Genomic DNA, 20,422 nt, shown 5'->3' with positions numbered 1-20,422 from the left:
AAATTTAAGATGCCATCCTTTGGAGTTTCTGCTCCAAGCAAAGAGGGTGCAGCATCAGTGGACGTGACTCTGCCGAAGGCAGAGCTGGATGTGTCCCTTCCGTCTGTCCTGGGAGAAGTCAAGGGTGGCGACCTGAGTGTGGGGGCTCCCTCGGTGGAGCTTGCTGTCAAGGGTGTGGAAATGGAAACCCTCTTGCCAGAGGGAGATGTCCAGCTTGGCGACCTGAAAGGGAAGACAGGAGGTGCAGGCATCAAAAGACACATGCCCAAGGTGCACATGCCCAGCATCAAAATGCCGCAAATGCCAATAGCAGATATAAAAGTCCCCAAAGTGGACATCACCATGCCCAGTGTCGACGTGTTCCTGCCCAGGGGCAAAGTGGATATCCAGAGCCCTGACGTCGAGGTGGAGGGAGTCAAGTTGGAAGGGGACATTCACCTGGGAGACAAGGAGGTGGAGGGCAAGGACAGCAAATTCCAGATGCCCAAATTTAAGATGCCACACTTTGGAGTTTCTGCTCCAAGCAAAGAGGGCGCTGCATCAGTCGACATGACCCTGCCGAAGGCAGAGCTGGATATATCCCTTCTGTCAGTCCAGGGAGAAGTTAAGGGTGGCGACCTAAGTGTGGAGGCGCCCTCAGTGAAGGTGGCCGTCAAGGGTGTAGACATTGAAACCCACTTGCCAGAGGGAGAAGTGCAGCTTGGCGACCTGAAAGGGAAGACAGGAGGTGCAGGCTTCAAAGGACACATGCCCAAGGTGCACATGCCCAGCATCAAAATGCCGCAAATGCCCAAAGCAGACATCAAAGGCCCCAAAGTGGACATCACCGTGCCCAGTGTCGATGTGACCCTGCCCACGGGCAAAGTGGAGGTCCATAGGCCTGACGTCGAGGTGGAGGGAATCAAGGTGGAAGGGGACATGCAGCTGGGAGAGAAGGAGTTGGAGGGCAAGGACAGCAAATTCAAGATGCCCAAATTTAAAATGCCATCCTTTGGAGTTTCTGCTCCAAGCAAAGAGGGGGAAGCATCTGTGGACATGACCCTGCCAAAGGCAGAGCTGGATGTGTCCCTTCCATCTGTCCAGGGAGATGTCAAGGGTGGCGACCTAAGTGTGGAGGCGCCCTCAGTGGAAGTGGCCGTCAAGGGTGTAGACATTGAAACCCACTTGCCAGAGGGAGAAGTGCAGCTTGGCGACCTGAAAGGGAAGACAGGAGGTGCAGGCTTCAAAGGACACATGCCCAAGGTGCACATGCCCAGCATCAAAATGCCGCAAATGCCAAAAGCAGACATCAAAGGCCCCAAAGTGGACATCACCATGCCCAGTGTCGACGTGTCCCTGCCCAGGGGCAAAGTAGACATCAAGAGCCCTGACGTCGAGGTGGAGGGAATCAAGGTGGAAGGGGACATGAAGCTGAGAGCCCAGGAGGTGGTGGGCAAGGACAGCAAGTTCAAGATGCCCAAATTTAAGATGCCATCCTTTGGAGTTTCTGCTCCAAGCAAAGATGGCACAGCATCAGTGGACATAACCCTGTCCAAGGCAGATCTGGATGTTTCCTTTCCATCTGTCCAGGGAGAAATCAAGGGTCGCGACCTGAATGTGGGGGTTCCCTCAGTGGAGCTAGCCGTCAAGGGTGTAGATATGGTAACCCACTTGCCAGAGGAAGAAGTGCAGCTTGGCGACCTGAAAGGAAAGACTGGAGGTGCAGGCATCAAAGGACACATGCCAAAGGTGAACATGCCCAGCATGAAAATGCCTCAGATGGCCAAAGCAGACATCAAAGACCCCAACATGGACATTACCATGCCCAGTGTCGACATGTCCCTGTCGAAGGGCAAAGTGGACGTTAAGAGCCCTGCCACTGAGGTGGAGGTAGTCAAGGTGGAAGGGGACATGAAGTTGGGGGTCAAGGTGGTGGAGGGCAAGGACAGTATGTTCAAGATGCCCAAATTTAAGGTGCCATCATTTGGTTCCTCTCCTAGGAAGCTTTCCAAAACATCAGTAGATTCTCCTTCCGTATATGGAGATTTTGATTATTCGGAACCTTCAGAATCCATAGTTAAGGGCACTGACTTGAGCACCTCATCTGTGGATGACGATCTCCTCCTTAAAGACTCGAAATCAAAAATTGATGGCAGCCGTATGAAAATCCAAATGCCGAAATTCAGCCTTCCCAACATTGGTTTTTCCAAAAGTGAAGGAAAAGTTTCCAAGTCTAGTACATCCATTGGTTCTTTTCAAGTGGATAGCAATAGCTCCTCTTTAGAAATATCTCATACTAACTTACCTGCAGCATTGGATGTAGTCTCTCCTGAAATTCCCAGTTCTAACATCCCTTTTATAGACATTGACCCAGACAAATTTGTCTCCAATGTCCAAACCTCTGATATTGTAATGCCTGAAAGTGACTTTCGAGGGCCCCAATATGAGGGGAGCCTTAAGGCATCTGATTTCCATATTTTTGCAAAGAAACCTGACTCATCCGTCGGTCTTTCTGAAGGTGAGACTCTGGAAGGTGAACTTAATGCAAATATTGCATTCTCTAGTCCTTTGGATACACCTGAAAGACATATGCAGTTCCCTGGGGTTACATTCCCAGGTTTGAGTTTTACCAAGATTAACATCAGTGGCCCCCACACGGAAACTGCCAAAACCAGAATGAAGGAGGACATCACCCTCACAAAGTATGAGGTCATTCTTCCTATGTCAGGATCTCATGAGGCTTCTTCCTTTCCTCAGTCTGGTACCATCACTGATTTGGAGGGACATTCAATTTCCCTGAAAACAGGAGAAGAGCCAGAAACCTCAGCTGGCACAGGAGATTCAGGAATGCATACTCCTCCCTCTGCCCCTCCTGGAACAATTAAATATCCCATATTTTATAAACCAAAGTTTGGCGTTTCTGTCTCCAAGCCCTTGGAGATCTCTCATCCTCAAGGACCTCTTGAGGTTGCCGCAGAGGTAACAGTCCAAGAGCTTCCATCCTTTATCCCCAAGAGAGAAATCATGACATCTGCTGAGACTGTTACGTTGCCCAAGTACTTGAGCTCTGTGCAGACATCTCAGGAGAGTTCTACGCCACTGGCAGCAATTGATGTCCTGGATTCAGACATAGCTCTTCAGACAATGAAGCCAGAAGGAGTCAAGCCTGAGGGATCAGAGTCTGAAGGGAAAGAAGGCTTCTTCAAAATGCCCAAGTTCAAGCTCCCCTCCTTTAGTTGGTCTCCCAAAAAAGAGGCAGCTTCCAAAGGAGCTCCAGGTTCTAAGCCAGGTGATACAAGTACTATGTTAGACAAAGGACAAACAGCTGCTGATACAGAGACTCAAACCCCACACCCAGATGCAAACATTGATGTGTCCACTGAAAAAGATGGCTCAAAAGAGAAGAGTAAGAAGACTTATTTTATGATGCCAAAGATTGGACTTTCCAAAGTCAAGGGCTCCACGGCAGGAATTGGCCTGCAGAAGGAAGCCAGAGGGCTTACCCAGCCTGATGACGCCACTACAGAAGAGGACAACGAGAAGGTTACAGACACATCTGGCAAAATAGCCGTGCTTGATACAGAAGCAGTCCAAGTTGTGGTTCCTGCTGTCATGAAACAGAGGGAAATGCAAGTCCCTGAAGATCGTCACTCAGGGAAGGCCACTGCGTGGGAGTCATCAGGTGATAAGGAGAATGTTCAAATGCCCAAACTTGGCTCCTCTGTTGCTCAAGTCAAGAGCCACAACATCCATATTTCGATACCAAAATTTGAGGCAGACGTGTCCCCAAAATCTCCTAAAGAAGATATGGAGACGGTGGTCCTGGAAACAGAAACATATGCAGATGTGCTGAAACGCAACATTGATGACAAAGGCTTAAAGTTGTGCCAGCCTACAACAATTTCTGTGTCTGAAGTTAGGGTCCCTTCTGGAGAAAACACCATACCTCTCCTGATGCCCAGCCTGGGATTTTCCACTGGTGAAATGAAAGCTCCCAGAGGAGAAACAGGTGAGATAGTTCTTCCCAAACATGACATGTCTATGCCTGGGCCACAAGCCATTGCCAGAGGTGAAGAGGGTATTGTAGGTTTACCTGAGTCAAAAAATTATCTTCTCCCAACAGAAGGACCCATTAAACTCAAGACCTCAAGTACTGAAATACCATCTCAAGTTTCTGTCATTGAAACAGGCCGAGTCTGGGAAGGTTCTGTATTGACTATTAAATTTCCCAAATTACAAGTACCCAAATTTACCTTCCAAGCCCCCAACACAGAGGCTGACATTTTCATCCCCAAAGTGAGAGAAGTAATGTGCCCTGAGACAGACATTGAGATAGCAATCCATAAGGAAAGTCCAGATGAATGGAGTGCTAAAGTCCTCAAAGCTGTCTCTGAGGTTCCTCCTCAGCCAAGCCCTGACCCAATAAGGCCTCCAAAGGACCTTGCCCTCTCCTCAGTAGCCTCTCCTATTTCCAAGGTCAAGGTTCATATTCAGGGTGCCCACGTAGAAAGCCAAGAGGTCACCATAGAAAGCCGAGTAACTTGTGAACATGGTGAGCTCCCAAAACGAGAGACCTTTTCCACTCAGATAGTGAGAGCCTCAGAGATCCCTCCATCTGATATTCAGACACCTTCTTATGGATTTTCCCTGTTGAAGGTGAAGATCCCTGAGTCCCACGTCAACCTGGATGTGACAGGCAAGGAACAAGAAACCCTTGGCTACACAAGTTCTGCATTCAAGACACAGGACCTCTCAGAAGTGAGTTTGAGAGAAGATGAGTCGGGAGTAGACACAGTAGATCTATCATTGGAGAGTGAACTCCAGCCTGAAACAGGAGAACCATATGAAATCATTTCTTCTAGTGCCAGTTTGCCAAAGCTGAAAACATTTACATTTGAAGTTCACTCTTCCCATCAGTATGTGGATAGCTGCTCTGATGAGGAGCCTGCAGAAATCCTGGAATTCCCCCCTGAAGAGAGCCATGGCCAAACACCACCAGATGAAGAAGAAAAGGAGCAAAAGATTCAACCAGAAAGTAAGAAGTCTTCTGGTCTATTCCGATTTTGGCTTCCAAACATTGGGTTTTCTTCTTCTGTTGATGAGGCAAATTCAGATCCTAAAACTGAAGCCTCAAAGTCAGTCCCAATAGAAACCCAACCAGAAGCTATGCCAGACCCTGACCCTCCTAAGAAACCAGAGAAAACTGGCTGGTTCCGATTTCCCAAATTGGGATTCTCCTCCTCCCCAGCCAAAAAGATTCAGAGTACTGAGGAGAGTGAGGCAGAGCCCACAAAGGCAGGCTCACAGGAGGAAGCTGAGCAGACAGTCATCTTCTTTGATGCACAGGAAACATTATCCCCAGAAGAGAGAGAAGGGGGTGAGGGTGTCACTAGCACTACCAATGATGATGCTCAAGAACCTGGTGCCCTAGTTACATCTGCTGCAAGAACTGAGTTGATCTTACTAGAGGAGGAAGGAAAAACTTCAGGAAAAACAGGTTCAGGGCATGCGGCCAAATGAAGGGCAAAGTGGCTTTTTTTAGCCATTCAAAGAGAGATTGACAAACGAAATCTAAAAGCTAAGCCAATAGGAAAGACCTATCCTGACCACACTCATTCCTCCACATCAGTCCAGAAAACTGAATGTGGAAACCAAGAAGAATGGACATCCTGCACAGGCATCCTTTTGTTGAACATTATAGTGTCTGTTGTCCCAGAGGCAAATCACACAGTTTTGAGGAAGGAACTTCCTGGGCAGAGTTCATTGTGACTGAAAAAGGGATAGAGATTCATGAAGAAACAAAGACTAGAAGAAAGATCTTGGTGAAGTACAACCCTCAGAAACTCACCAATAAAAATGAAGTTATGGCTCCTTTGTGTAAAGGGTTGTCATGGTCATTTGGGAAGTAGGTAGGGCCAATTGTTGGCTTTGTTTCTGTCCTGCTGCTGCTACTGCTTTCTGGTGGAAAATCTATTATCCTTCTTTTAGATAGAGCCAAATGTATTCCATGGGATCACCTTTCCTGCAGGACAAAGCTGCTTTCTCTTTCTGTAGCTTCAGGAAATTGAGAGGGTTAAGTTACGTGGGGTGTTGAAGAAAGGGAGGGGAAGGTGTCAGCCACGTACCATTGTGGGTCAAGTACAGCAGTAAGTGGCTCTTGGGGGGTCAGATAGGAAGATGAGAGGATGGCAAAGCATCTGGGAACTGATCCACATGACAAGTTGTAGGTGGTTCTGTATCTGTGACTCTCTCACCTTCAAGGCCATTCCTGTAGTTCACACCCTTCCTACTTGTAATATGTACAAGGCGCTGAATGAAAACCTCCACAAGAGAAATAAATACTCTAACGCCATTGTTGGTATTGCTTATTATTTCTGTTTTGGGGGTGGGAGGGGAAGGTGAATTGAAACCACCATTCTTCTAGTCTCCCATCCCCCCCCCTGCCACCGCCCTCCCCCATTCCTCTACAGTGTCTCCGGGTAAGAGATGGATTCAACCAACCTTTAAAAAGCCAGCACTAGGTTTCACAGTATCCAGGGGTGACCACTCCTCCCCCCAGAGTTCTGATCATGTTTAACTCTGGAACAAAGGTGCCTTTTCTATATTACATTGCCACTCTGTGTTTGAGTCCAACCCAAACACGTTTCTTTAAAAAAGTGTATTTTGTAGCTATCTTTTGTTTTCATATGCACTTTCATTTCTCTAATGTATGCCTCCTCCTCTGCTGCCCAGTGATTTACCCCTTATAATAATAATAATTTTTAACAGAAGGAGAAAAAGTAAAAGTTCAGCCCAAACCAACTGATACATCAGTTGAGTCTGACAGTATATTTAATATTCTACACCCATAGACCCCTACCTCTGCAAAGAAGGGAGGGAGGTGCATTTTCTTAACTCCTCTCCCAAGTCAAGTTGGGTTATTATGATCATTACAAGTAGCATTTGTTTAAATGCTTTAAATATTTAAAGTTTGCAAAGCACTGTACATTTCTATTGATTTCGTTTGGCCCTTACAACTACCGTATCTGGTATGCGATTATTGCATATTGCGATTATTATTCCTGTTGTTTTTTGTTTTTGTTTTACATAGGAGGAAACTGAAGCAAACAGATGTTAAGTGACTTATCCAGGGTCACACCTCTAGTAAATGTCTGAGCCAGGATCCAAACTCAGGTCTCCCTGACTTACAGTCCAGCACTCTATCACTCTGTCTCCTAGCAGCTAAGTACAGAATATTGTTTGGTCAAATACACTTTCAAGTGTATTTGTGTATTTCAAGAAAATTTTCTTTATCATTTTCTCCTCTGAGACAATGCTACAAAAGAAATGGGTGTAAAAAAGTACACTTAAATTCCCTGCAGGAAAATCTTAAGGCCCTTCCATGAGCCTCATTTTCCTCCTTTATAAAATGGGGGTGTTGGACTTAATGGTTTCAAAGAGTCTTTCCAGGCCTGATATTCTGTTCCTGTAGCACTAATGAAATATGAAAACAAAATATGTATATATATATATATATATATATATATATATATATATATTTTAAGGATCAAATTGCATAGTATAATAAGCACTCTTTACTCAAAACTAAACCTTGAGCCAAGAAAGTATAACATTCACAATCCATAACAACATAACAACTTATAACCAGGGTGGCCACATGGCCTTAAATGGACACAAAAGTAGCTTGTCCTTTTCCCCTCAACAAATAAATACAGCCACAAGGCTTAAAACTAAACACATCATTCAGTATATGACATAGCACTCAGTATGTAACATGGCACACAGCATACATCATTGCATTCAGTATATACCATAGCATGCCCCCTACCTTATACATTCTTTGGGGGCCAAAATCTTTGGGGAGTGTGAGCAGCCAGCTCACTGTCCAAAATACTTCTTGTACGATGTGGGGTGGGGTGGGGGCCTAGGTCAGGGTCTTCGCTAACACAACACACTCCACCCCAGGTCATAGTAAGTACAATCCCCTCAATCGAAGCAGAGGGTCTAAGTCTTGAAAGTCCTCTTGGGGGAGTGTCCTTTCCACACTGCCATTGCATGCTCTGATGGGCCAGAGAGTCCAAGTCCTAACCCTGCTCCAGATCCTGCTTCAAGGTCTGGGGAGTGGCTGGGTGACTAAACCAGCAGGGTGGGTCCCCAGGGGTTATGGCACTTCTTCTCTCCTGCCATAGACAACTCCACCCCTGGTTCGCCACCCATCCCAGAGGGATGTAGCAGGAATACATGCTCTCTGCCCCTGCCTTGCTGCAAAGTTTTCATCTTGACTGGGGTGGAATCCCAAGCCCTGTGGTTCCTCCTCCTGAAGATCTGGGGGCTGACTTCGTCCTGCTCCTGCCAGGATCCAGAAGCAGGCTCTACTCCTGCTGCATGTCTCATCTGGGGGTGGGTGGGGGGGGAGCTGGAAGGACTGTCCCTACCTGTTTCTGCTTCTCCTTGCTTAGTTTCTCTCAAGTCACTGCCGCTCCTGGGTTGAGGTCTTTCTGTGCTGGTCCAGGACATGCCCTCTCTGTCACTGAGAAAAACGACTCTCCCACTTCTCCAAGGCCAAGTCAGTCCAGGTCTCCCACAGTATTCCTATAACTCCCACAGCCTTTTCAGCTCCCTTCTCATCAAGGGTACCCACAATTTTCAGCAAAATATTCTCAAAGCCTTTAGTGGTAGGGGGCACATCCTCCCACTCCCAGGAAGGGGTTCATAGAACCATAGCTACAATAACTGGGAAACAACAGACAACTATCCCAGTCCCACTAAACCCCATACTTTCCTTTAGTCTGGGCAGATGCTGCCGACTATGCCAACAGTAAGTCCAATAACACTCAGCACACAGGATGGCTGCTAGTACAGGTTCACTCTTGATCTGCTTTGTAGGCAAGACAGCTTCAAAGGGGTTAATAATCTTATTCCATTCTATCCAGTTTTCTCACAAGTGTTGCTGAGCACTAACTCCTACAGCATTCCCTAATCACCTTTCTTGCAGAGGCGACAAGAGGGGGGGACAACTTCCCCTACGTCTCAATGGGGTCAATCGATACCGACACAACTTGTGCCTTCCCCTAATTCCCCTCAAGCCTCAATGGGGGCCAGTTGAGGCAAATGCCAGTCAAGGCACATTCATCCCTAAAGGTTTCCCTCAAGGGTTCCACTTGTTTAGGGGAAGGGTCAGCACCCTGAAAGTGGAGAAAATAAATTCCTAACATCATCCAGTTGTTCAGGGGAAAGCTCAGCACCCTGAAAGTAGAGAAAATAATACATCACCAAACTGAGAGCACCAACATCTAGGTTTTGGTACACTGGGGGCCCCTTGATAACAGCTACCCAGAGTCCCAGTCAGGGAAATCAAAAAGATTTCAGGTGAAGCATTCTTCCCATGAATGAACCCCAAGGCAAAATATCAATTTCCCAGAATATATAATTTTCAAACAAAGACTTGGCACCTAATTGGCTCAGTGCCAAAAAGTGTGAAGGCCTCTGTGATTCAGCCCAGGATGTGTCACAGCTGTGAATTGGGCCAGAGTTCAAAGGAGTAAGGCATCTGTGATTTATAAAGCAAAATACCTGGAAACAAGAGATTGTTATGGCCATGGATTCTGGAAACTGAACCCCCCAAAAATAATAACAAAAATCCCACCTTGCTTGTGCTTACAGTTCCAGGCTTCTTGAAGCCAGACTACAGTCATTCCTGCTACCTAGTGGTGGTGGAAAGGTTTGCAGATCATGAGGCTGGTATCTGGCATTCACTCAGCACTGCAGGCAGGCTTTGGACTCCTAGGTGGATGGCACCATTTACCTTGGAGTTACAAACATGAAGCTGCCAAGGACCAGCACAAACCTAACACTGATTCCTTCCTCAGTCAGGGTGTGATGAGACCAAGGACTCAGTCCTCACTTATTAGTACTGAGCTGTGTTCTTTCTTCAAAGGGTCTTCACACACTCTGTCTTCAGGACCCTCATCCAAGCCTTGAAAGGGTATGGGATTTAGAATCAGAGCATCAGAGCTCTGATTTAAGAGGAATCTTAAAACAGAGAACACAGAAGGCCTGGGCTGTAAGGAGTCTTAGAGCATACATAGCATGTTAAAGAGACCTTAGGGGAGATTCCATAAAATGTATGGAGTCAGCATTGTACAGGGTAAAGTGCATCAACTACAGCGTCAAAGGTTATGGATTCAAATTCTGCCTTTGTGACCATAGGCAAGTTATTTAACCTTGCTGGGCCTCAATTTCCTCATCTGTAAATTGAAGGGGTTGGACTGTCTGGCCTCTAAGGTCCCTCACAGATCTATGATCCTATGTCATCCTGAAAGGGATCTTAGCACACAGAATGGCAGCACCAGAAGACAACTTAGAAACTGTTCCTTTACAGATGCAAAAACGAGGCTAAGACAGGAGAGAGACTTGTCCAAAGTCACACAGGGAGTTAGTGATAGAATTGGAATTGGAACCTGGGTGCCCATGCCCCCAAGTCAGTGTTCTTTCCTTTATCCTCCCCATTCTTCCCAGATAGGGAAATATGTCCGGGGTGGAAGAGAAAGGCCAGAGGTCGCACATCTGTCTGAAGAAGAAGTAGGAAATGGTTCTCTGGGCAAAGGGACATGGGAGAGGGACAGGCAGGGCACCAAGCTGGATGGGGAAGCCTCCAGGGCAGCCAATGGGTGCCTCCTGCGCTGAACAGGAGGGTGGCGCTTCTTGGAGGAGCTGTTGTGTTTAGCAAGACCAACCTACAATGGCAGGGACCCCACAAAGGCTCAGGAAGACAGTGTGGGCAGAAGACTCTCCTCCCTAGAGTTAAGTAACAGTTCGGCTGAAGCCTTCCTTGCCCCCTATAGGCAAGCCCAAGGAGACAGATGCTCTGTTAGGGAAACAAGCTTTCCAAGACAGACTTGTATCCCCAGGCTTCAGCACTGTGCCTGGCCTGGAGCAAGCACTTGCCCGTTGATTGACTGATGTGACATACCAACGCCTTCAGCCCCATGCACAGAAGAGAGAATGGAGGAGGGGGAGATGACCCCTATACACGCGCGCCCCACAGCTCCCGCAGTGCCCACCCTGTGGCCCCAGCGCACACTTTATAGTATCGGAGCTCTAGAGCTGGAAGGGACCTCCCAGGCTATCTAGCGCAAGCCCCTCTCTACAAATGAGAAAAAACAGACCCCAGGAAGTGATTTGCCTAAGGTCACACAGGTAGGAATCATCACAAGGGAGATTTGATCTCAGAACCATTGCTTTTTCGACCCCTCCCCATTGCCCATCTTTCTCCTAGGCTCTGTAATAAGGGAGCATCTCTGGGCTTGTGCTTCTAGGTTACTTCTCCTTCTCCGCAGTCGGCCGGCTCCACTCCACCATGGATTCTTCTAAGGCTGGTGTCCTATGCAAAGCTGAGACTAAAAGCTGGGCTGCTGGGCCACAGTCGCTGCCAGGGCTCTCTCAGACATTACTAGTCTAAATGCCAATTTAGGAGGGATCTCATAGCCTTTAACCCCAGTCCATGTCATGCCCCCACTGCCTCACAATAGCCTGAGAAGGGCCCTCTCTTCCCCCATATCATTTGAATCAGAAAAGTCTGATTTCAAATTCTGCCTCAGACACTTAGTAGCTGTGAGACCCTGAGCAAGTCACTTCACCTCTGTCTCAAGTTTCCTCATTTGTACAATGGGGATAATAATAGCACCTATCTCACAAGTCAACAGACATTTATTAAGTGCCCACTGTGTTCCTGGCAGTATGCTAAATGCTAGGAAAACAAGGAAAGGGGTGGTCCTTACTCTCAAGGAGCTTACAGCCTAATGGGTGAGGCAACATTCAAACAACTGTGTGCAAAGGATACTGGATATATATATATATATATATTTTTTTTTTTTTTTTTTTTGCTTTTTGGAGGGCAGTTGGGGTTAAGCAACTTGCCCAAGGTCACATGGCTAATAAATTCTAAGTGTCTAAGGCTGGATTTGAACTCAGGTCCTCCTGACTCCAGGATCGATGCTCTATTCACTGCACCACTTAGCCACCCCAATATTGGATAAATTACAGATAACATTGGTAGAGCACTTTATAAGCCTTAAATATGTTGTCTCTAGAAAGTAGAAAGCTCATCATTCATCATAACTCATCACATTCCTAAAAGGCATCAGTTTACAAAGGACTTTCTCATATGATCTTCACCAAAGTTCCTGGGAGGGAGGCTGGAGAGGGATGATTCTCCCTATGTCGCAGAGGGATCCAGAGAGGGGCAATCACTTGTCCAGAATCACACAGTAAGCGGCAGAGTGCCTGGGTCTTAGGATTTGCTGGACACTCCATGAGTTCCCTGGCGGACCAACTCCTGCATGGAGGCTCACCTTTGTCTCCCGTCTGAGGGCTTTTAGCTTTCCCTACTTTCTAAATCTTTCCTGATGCCTGAACTTCCCCAGGACTGCAGCCTTCCACAGTACCTGAGTCATATCAGACCCCAGACCTCAGAAATCTGCCTTTGCTTTTTCTCTGCTACAACCTGGTAAACTATCAGGGTTCGTGGTGCCTTTTTCAAGGTCTCCATTCAAACGAGTCAAGGATGGAAATTCAGAAATAAAACACAAAGTTAAGGTCATCAGGAATTGATATAGAATAGAGTAAACAGAATATTGTACTTGAAGTAGGAAAACCTGAGTTTGGGCTCCAGCTTTATCACAATTACTTGTGTGCTACTGTCCCCTCTGAGCCTCAGTTTCCTCCTTTGTAAAAAGGGGACAAAGATACCTGCATACTACCTACCTTACAGGGTTGTTGTGAGAAAACGAAACATGACAGAAAGAGGAATAGTTATATTTATTATTATTACCACTACTATTACTACTACTGCTACTGCTACTACTTCCACTACTACCACCACCACCACCACACCACCACCACTACCACTACCACTACCACTACTACCACTACTACTACTACTACTACTACTACTACTACTACTACTACTACTACTACTACTACTACTACTACTCAGTACAAGTAGGTGGCATTCAAGCTTTTTAGTTTTTATTTTTCCTCAGGGCTCACCCTGTGTGGTACCAAATGGGAATAGTTCCTTTCTCCTGAGATAGGTTAAGATCTGGGTTCTAGATGAAGCTTATTTGTCCCTTCTTTTCTTCCAGGCTCCCATCTCAGCCAATAAGGAATGAGTTTTTTGTTCCATGAAGCCTTTATCTAATTGTTTTTTTAAGTCAGTCACCCGCTTATTCCAGGGAACAGGAAAGAAGGGGGATTGTGTGTTTCCCATCAGCTAGAAAAAAGAATAATTTAACCTGAAACCAAATTTCCCCCCAAAGAGAACAAGCTAAAAAGAAATTTACTTAGCCATAGTAGAAGAAAAATATTCAACAAGAATAGCCATTAAGGATGATTGAACCAAATGAAGCTCCCTTGCCTCTTACCCATCTCTTTCCACTAACCAAGTCTCAGAGAAGGTTCCTGAAGCATCTCAAGGTTGCTTTGTACTCAGGTGACCAGGAAATGACCTTTAATCCTTTTTAGTCACCTGAGTCAATCAAGTTGAGGATGGGCTCCCTACCTTTTTTGGAGGGTGGGGGGAGATGGGAAGCAATTAGGGTTAAGTGACTTGCCCAGGGTTGCACAGCTAGAAAGTATCTGAGGCAGGATTTGAACTCAGGTCCTTCTGACTCCGGGGCTGGTGTCATCTAGCTGACCCATGCTAACCTCTTAAGGAAAAATTAGTCCAGCACACATGTGGGCCTATCATTCCTACCGCCAAAGTCAGACACTTTGCAAATATGAAGTCAGAGCTTGAACTCAAGACTTCTGACTTGGAGATCAGGGTTCTTTCTACCATATATCATGCTGCTTCTCAGGAATGACTTGCTCTAACACAGGCCAGTAAGATAAGAAATGAAAATATCATCTCTTCTGAACAGATAAGGAAATAGTCCAGAGTCCCACAGCTGGCAAATGTCAGAATTAGGATCCAAATGCAGATCTGATTCCAAGCCTTCCACTCTGCTAAGCCACCTCTTAGACCCTGTCTCCATGTTTTTCCCATGCCATATCCCTTACTCCTCAGGTCTAGTGTTCCTGCCAGAACCAGAGTCATGGTTTGTCCGCTAAGCCTCTGCTGTGCTGGCCTACAGTGAAGCTACCATTCATATAACAGGTTCACATCAGACCATGGAGAGCGTGATTGAGTCACCCAAACATCTGAGTTTCCCAGTGATCTTCCTGCCATGCTATGGGTATTTAATGCCCTATACACAATTGTTTTTGGTCATGTCTTACTCTTTGTGAGCCCATTTGGGGTTTTCTTAGCAAAGATACTGGAGTAGTTTGCCATTTCCTTCTCCAGCTCATTTTATAGATGAGGAAACTGAGGCAAACAGGGTTAAGTGACTTGCCTAGGGTCACACAGCTAGTAAGTATCTGAGGCCAGATTTGAGCTTAGGAAGATAAGTCTTCCTGACTCCAGACCTGACACTCTAACCACTGCATCACCTAGCTGCCTATGACCTATACACAGTAGGGTCTCAATAAATATTCATTTGATAATCATGATGACGATGAGGATGATGATGATGACCTACATAACAGATCAAGAGAGGTGAAGAAAAGTTCTTCAATTCAAAAGTCCCTCCCCCTCCTTTCGTTGCTGTTAGCTCCTGATGGTGATGGAAACATTGTCCACACCTGTTTATTCTTCCTTGTTTTTCCTTGCTGGAGTTAGGTCTGTGATTATTTATGTCTGTTTATGCTTCCTTTCTGTGAGTTCAGTCTTACTCTCCTCCTTTCTCATGCAACAACCCCCCCCCCTCTCGTCTTTAATCACAGGTCTTCTGACTCAGATCCTTTGACTCCAGTGATCTTTCCATTATACCATCACTCTGTTTCTCAGTAATGATAGTTTTCAGCAATAACACTGTGAAGTTATGTCACACCCATTTTACAGATGAGGAAACGGAAACTCAGAGAGGTGAAGTGGCTTGAGTCACATACCTCCAGCAGGTGAAAAGAGGAATTTAAAGAAGAAAAAGCTGGACCTCTGGTGAGGAAATGATAAAGGGAAGATTTCAGGCACTGGGGCCAAATCCTAGGGGGAAGAGATGTTTGGGAAAGCCTTCAACCATTCACACTTCAATGTGTATTAGTTTTAAAACGCTTTTTCCTGGTCCAGTTCTCCCCTAAAGAGGGGAATGGGATAATCTCTGAGCAAGTCTGGCTCTGGGCCCCTTGGAAGGAGAGCGTTGGCAGCTGCTCCATTTTCCTGAGTGAAAGCTGACTCTGCTTCCCATTCCGCATAAAAACATGCCTGAGGGTGTATGGAATTCACTTCTGTAGATTGTGAGGGCTTCTAATAAAACTTCCCAATTCCAGAAGGTTTCAGAGATTATCAAGCACTTGTTTTTCCAGTGATTATGATAAGCAGTGTTATTTTTCTTATCATACAGATGAGGAAACTGAGTCAGGGTGGTGAAGTGACAAGTTTCAGGGTCACACAGCTAGTGAGTGGTCCTAGCCAGACTTTGAATCCAGACATTCCAAATCCCAGTTCATCCTCCATTCTAAAGAACTGGGATTGCATAAGATCGTTTGGCTTTGGAGGTGATGGAAACATTGTCCACACCTGTTTATTCTTCCTTGCTGGAGTTAGGTCTGTGATTACATAAGCACATGAGGTGGGATTGCCTAGGTCTGTAGATCACAAAGTCTGTGTGTACAGGGAGTATGTTTGGTGTCTCTGAAGCAACATTCTCAGCTGAGCCATAAGAGAGAGCTGGATGCTCTGGCCTATAGGGAATGAAGATGGGTGTGTTAGAAAACCCACAGAAGAGTTTAAAACTCTAGTACCCTGTGATCTGGGGCTTGGTAGATTTCTCTTAAGCTTCAGAATTGCACTAAGACTTTTGGGACAGCCTGTATATAAGCTTCCTATGACCTTCCTTTCTGTTATTTCAAGAGTCTGAGTATTTTCTTGCACTTATTTTTTTTTTAATTTTTAAAAATTGGTTGTTATTTTAGGGGTACAGAACGATCCAGATCTTTGATTACCTTCCTAAAGGAAGCAGGTTTTGAGCTGGACCTTAAAGAATGGGAAAGATTTAGAGAAGTAGAGGAAGAGAAGACTTTTATTTTGGATATGTCAGAGGCAAGAAATGACAGGTGCTTGAGGCCTCCATGCAGGGCTGTGCTGGAGGCAGCCAGCATCAGGTCTTTAGAGCCAATTGTTCAATTTTCTGTGTGGTACTTGGGCATAGTAGGAGCAATATCCTAACCCCTGTTAGACCATCTTCCAGCCTTGGTTGGCTTAAAAGGATTAAATGATGTCAGACTGTCGCCTAATTACAAACACCTCAGAAATCTACAAGGGCTTCAAATCTGGGCTTGATTTATTGTTCTGTTGATTGTCTAGACTTAAGAAAGTGAAGGGGGAAATGCTGATTAAACTTAATAATGTAGATTGATAATGCAGATTAAATGTAAATGTGTTATGGGCACACACACACCCATGCAAGAGCTGATAGTTAAACATTTACCAGTATACTCCTGTCTCCATGTAATGCGGAAAGAACATGGATCTCTCTGAGCAGTTGGGTCCATATAGGAAGAATTATTTTCAGAGTCTTAGGAACACACATCTGTGCTGGGAGAGACTCTTGGCTTTCCCTGTTCCCTCAAAAGGAGAGGGAAGAGAGAAGGTAAAAGGAGGGAGAAGGGAGGTGGGGAAGGGAGAAGAAGGAAAAAAGAAGGAAAGGAAGAGAAAAGGAGGCATAAAGGGAAAGGGGATGCTGGAAAAGGAAATGAGGGAGAGATATACAGGGAGAGGGAGAAGGGACAGGGAGAAAGGAAAGAGAGGAGAGTAATAATCAAATTTGGAGCTAGAAGGGGCCTTAAAAGTAATCTAATTCAATGCCCTCATTATATTATTAGAAACCCTCATTATATTATTAGAAACCTCATGATATTATTAGAAGGGGCCTTAAAAGTAATCTAATTCAATGCCCTCATTATATTATTAGAAACCTGAGCCCTAGAGAGGGAGGAGGGAAGAAGTCAGAGCAGAGGAGAGAGATCGGAGACCCCAGTTTCAGGCATGCCAGGCACAGTCCTGCTGACCAGAAAGTTCTTCCAGACTGATGGCATATGGAGACTGCCAGTCCCGTTCAAAGATACTCTTCAGGTTGCCCTGAATGGTGGGTGCTGGGTGCTGGGGATCAGAGGAACTTTGGTTGATGACCAGCCCCACGCCAGCTGTGTTGGTGAAATAGTCCTCAGACCAGTTGGATGTCCCTAAGGGAGGAAGACAATCTAGCATTATTCTTACAGGAGTCAGACGTGATCAGTTCTCCATCCACCATCAATGGTGCAGAATAGCAATGACCATGATAGGTGTTTCATTGGTACCTCAAACTCAACAGGTACCAAACAAAGCTTGTCATCGTTCCCCCCAAACCCACTGCTTTTCTCACTTTCCTGATTTCTACAACAAACACCACCATCCGAGCTTTGAAAATTCAGTCATCCTTGACTCCCACATCCAATCAGACTCCAAGTCCTATTGATTCTACCTCCAGAGCATGGCTTGTACTTGTCTTCTTCCCTCCATGGGTAGGGCCACCGCTGCAGTCCTGGGCCTCACCTCATCTAGCCTGGACTGCTATAATAGCTTCCTAACTGTTCCCTCTGCCTGGTCTTGTCCCTTCTCTAATCCATCTTCTGCAGGCTACCAAGATAAGCTTCCTCATGCACACTTCCTACTGTCTCTTCCCAATCTTCAAGGGTTTTCGGATGCTTCTGGAATAAAATACAAGCTCCTTATGCCAGTGTTCAAGCCCCCCACGGTCTAGCTCCACATCCCATTTCCAGACTGCTTCACTCTACTCCCTTCCCCTGACTTTTTTGTACCAGCCATAATATTGTGCCCTCTGAGTTCATCCTGTCCTAGCCCACCTCTGGGAATTTATGCAGGCCATCACTCAGGCCTGAAACACATTTCCTCCTCTCCATCAGCTGACTTTTTTTCCTTCAAGACCCAGATTAGAGGGGCGGCTAGGTGGTACAGTGAATAGAGCACCAGTCCTGGAATCAGGAGGACCTAAGTTCAAATCTGGCCTCAGAAACTAAACACTTACTAGCTACGTGACCTTGGGCAAATTACTTAACCCCAATTGTCCTGCCTTCTCCCTCCAAAAAGAAAAGAAAAAGACCCACATTAGGGTCCACCCCCCTCCATGAAGCCTTCTCTGATCTCCTTGCTCCAGCTAAAAGGAAATTCTTTCTCCTCAAATCTTCCTAAAGCACATTGCCCAGATTACCTCTTTCCTTCTCTCATCTTCTACCTTGTATCATACTTATCTGTGGCAGCTAGCTGGTTCAGTGTGGGGCAGGTAGGTGGCAAAGTGGATAGAACACCAGCCCTGGAGTCAGGAGGACCTGAGTTCAAATCTGACCTCAGACCCTTATTAACTCTGTGACCCTGGGCAAGTCACTTACTCCTATTCAGCTCAGTTTCTCATCTATAAAATGAACTGGAAAAGGAAATGACAAACCATTTCAGTATCTTTGTCAAGAAAACCCCAAGTCATGTAGAGTTGGACACAACTGAAATGACTCATCAACAAACAGGTGGGTCAGTGGATAGAGCCTGGAGTCAGGAAGACCTGAATTCAAATATGACATCAGATACATACTAGTTATGAGTAACCCTGGGTGAGTCACTTAACCTCTATTTGCCTCAGTTTCCTCATCTGTAAAATGGGGATCATAATAGCACCTATCTCCCAGGGTTGTTGTGATGATTGTAAAGCACTCAGCACAGCAAGTACTATAGAGATGTTAGCTATTACTATTACGTCCTATCCCTCCCTTCCCTGTGAATGTAAGCTCCTTGAGGACAGCGAACACATTCTTTTTCATTTTTGGATCCTTTTTGCCCTTTGGCAATGGCTGATCTTTAACAAGTATTAAATTGAATTAAATGACCTCAAATAATAGATAATGCAGATGACATAAGAGGTACTTGTTTGTTGATTGATCCACCCTCTAGAACTCAAGAGGAATTCAGCCTTTATATTCGGGATGGAAATTCCCAGGGGAGGATGGGAGGTGCTGGGAGTGAGAGCCAGGAGGCAGCCTGGGCCCAGCTAAAATCTTTGGTATCCATGGCCAGAAGGGCCCTGGGGTTCTGAGGATGGAAAAGACCATAGAACATCCAAGCTGAAAAGCATCTGAGGGGATCATCTGCACCAATTCCTTCATTCCACAGAAAAAGAAGTTGCTTTCCCTTCAGGTTGGTTTGGGCATTTTTCTTTCCCAGAACAATTGAAGTTGGGCGTTGTAGGGTGATATGGTGGAAAGAATACTGGACTCTAAAGAAAGAAGGAAACCAGCATTTATTAAATGCCTGCTGTGTGCCAGGCATGGAGTAAAGTGCTTTACAAATATGATCTTATTTGATCTTTACAACAACCCTGCAAAACAAGGCTTTATTATCCCCATTTTATAGTTGAGGAATCTGAAGCAGACTAAGGTTAATTAAGCACCTTGCCCAGCGTCACACAACTAGGAAGTGTCTGAGGAAAGATTTGAACTCAGGTTTTCCCAACTCCAGACCTAGTGCTCTATGCATTATGTCACCTAGCTGCCTCCCAGGCATCAAACCAATGTTCCACTCCCATTCTGAAACTTAATAGCTGTGGGATCATGAGTGAATCATTCCCTCTATCCTATGCCTCAGTTTCCTGTAAAATGGGGATAGTAATTCTTGTACCACCTACTTCACAGGATTGGATTGAGGAACCTGCTTTGTGAACTTTAAAAGACCATATCATATAAAATGTGACATTTCCATCCTTCTGGTCCCTATAACCAAACAAAGCAGCATGGGAGAGAAACATGAACACTGGCTCTGGAGTCAAAGGACTTGGGTTCAAATCCTATCTCTGATCCTTACTGTCCATATAACCTCACCTAAACTCCTTGGGCATCAGTTTCCTTTTCTGTCAAATGAAAGGGTTGGATTTTCAGCCTTAGATCTGCGATCTTTTGAACTCCCATTTCTTTAGCACCTTATGGCTTGCCAAGTGCTTTCCTCATAATAATCTCAAGAATCAGGTAGGGATTTTATTATCCCCATTTTCTAAATGGAGAAACTGAAGCCCAGAGAAATTACTTGTCCAGGGACACACAGCTAGTTAGCTAGGGTATAATAAGTATTGGGCCCAGGGTTCAGACCCAGTTTCCTCCTTGCTCCCCCCACTGCTAATTTTATATCCTCTTTCTTCTGCCATTCTCCTTTAAAGTTCATTTCATATTCTCCAGATCTTTGTTGCTATCTTCTGTGGATTGGACCTCCAGGTCACTCTCCTCCCTCCTCGTCTCCCACAACCTCCTTCTCCAGTTGGCCTCAGCCAGGCACAGAGTGACCACACCTCCATCCTCCCTCTCCCCT

The 20,422-nt window shown here is 45.7% G+C and overlaps 2 protein-coding genes across 2 annotated transcripts in view; one reads left to right on the top strand and one right to left on the bottom strand.

Annotated features, from left to right (window-relative positions):
• Positions 1-6,331, top strand: part of AHNAK2 (AHNAK nucleoprotein 2) — a 112,426-nt gene extending 106,095 nt beyond the window's left edge. Inside the window, exon 8 of the mRNA XM_069103837.1 lies at positions 53-6,331. Within this exon, the coding sequence (XP_068959938.1) occupies positions 53-5,499 (5,447 nt within the window). The 3' untranslated portion in view covers positions 5,500-6,331. The remainder of the gene's footprint in view (positions 1-52) is intronic.
• A 9,610-nt stretch (positions 6,332-15,941) lies between these two features.
• Positions 15,942-20,422, bottom strand: part of PLD4 (phospholipase D family member 4) — a 34,772-nt gene continuing 30,291 nt past the window's right edge. The window contains exon 9 of the mRNA XM_069103721.1: positions 15,942-17,262. Coding sequence (XP_068959822.1) covers positions 17,060-17,262 — 203 coding nt within the window. The 3' untranslated portion in view covers positions 15,942-17,059. The remainder of the gene's footprint in view (positions 17,263-20,422) is intronic.

Source organism: Petaurus breviceps, unplaced genomic scaffold (assembly GCF_028583685.1).
Source record: "Petaurus breviceps papuanus isolate PSGF00001 unplaced genomic scaffold, PetGlider_PUasm1.0 64, whole genome shotgun sequence".
Taxonomy (NCBI): Eukaryota; Metazoa; Chordata; class Mammalia; order Diprotodontia; family Petauridae; genus Petaurus; species Petaurus breviceps.
The sequence above is the reverse complement of the archived record's forward strand: the minus strand, read 5'-3'. Positions and strand labels throughout refer to the sequence as shown.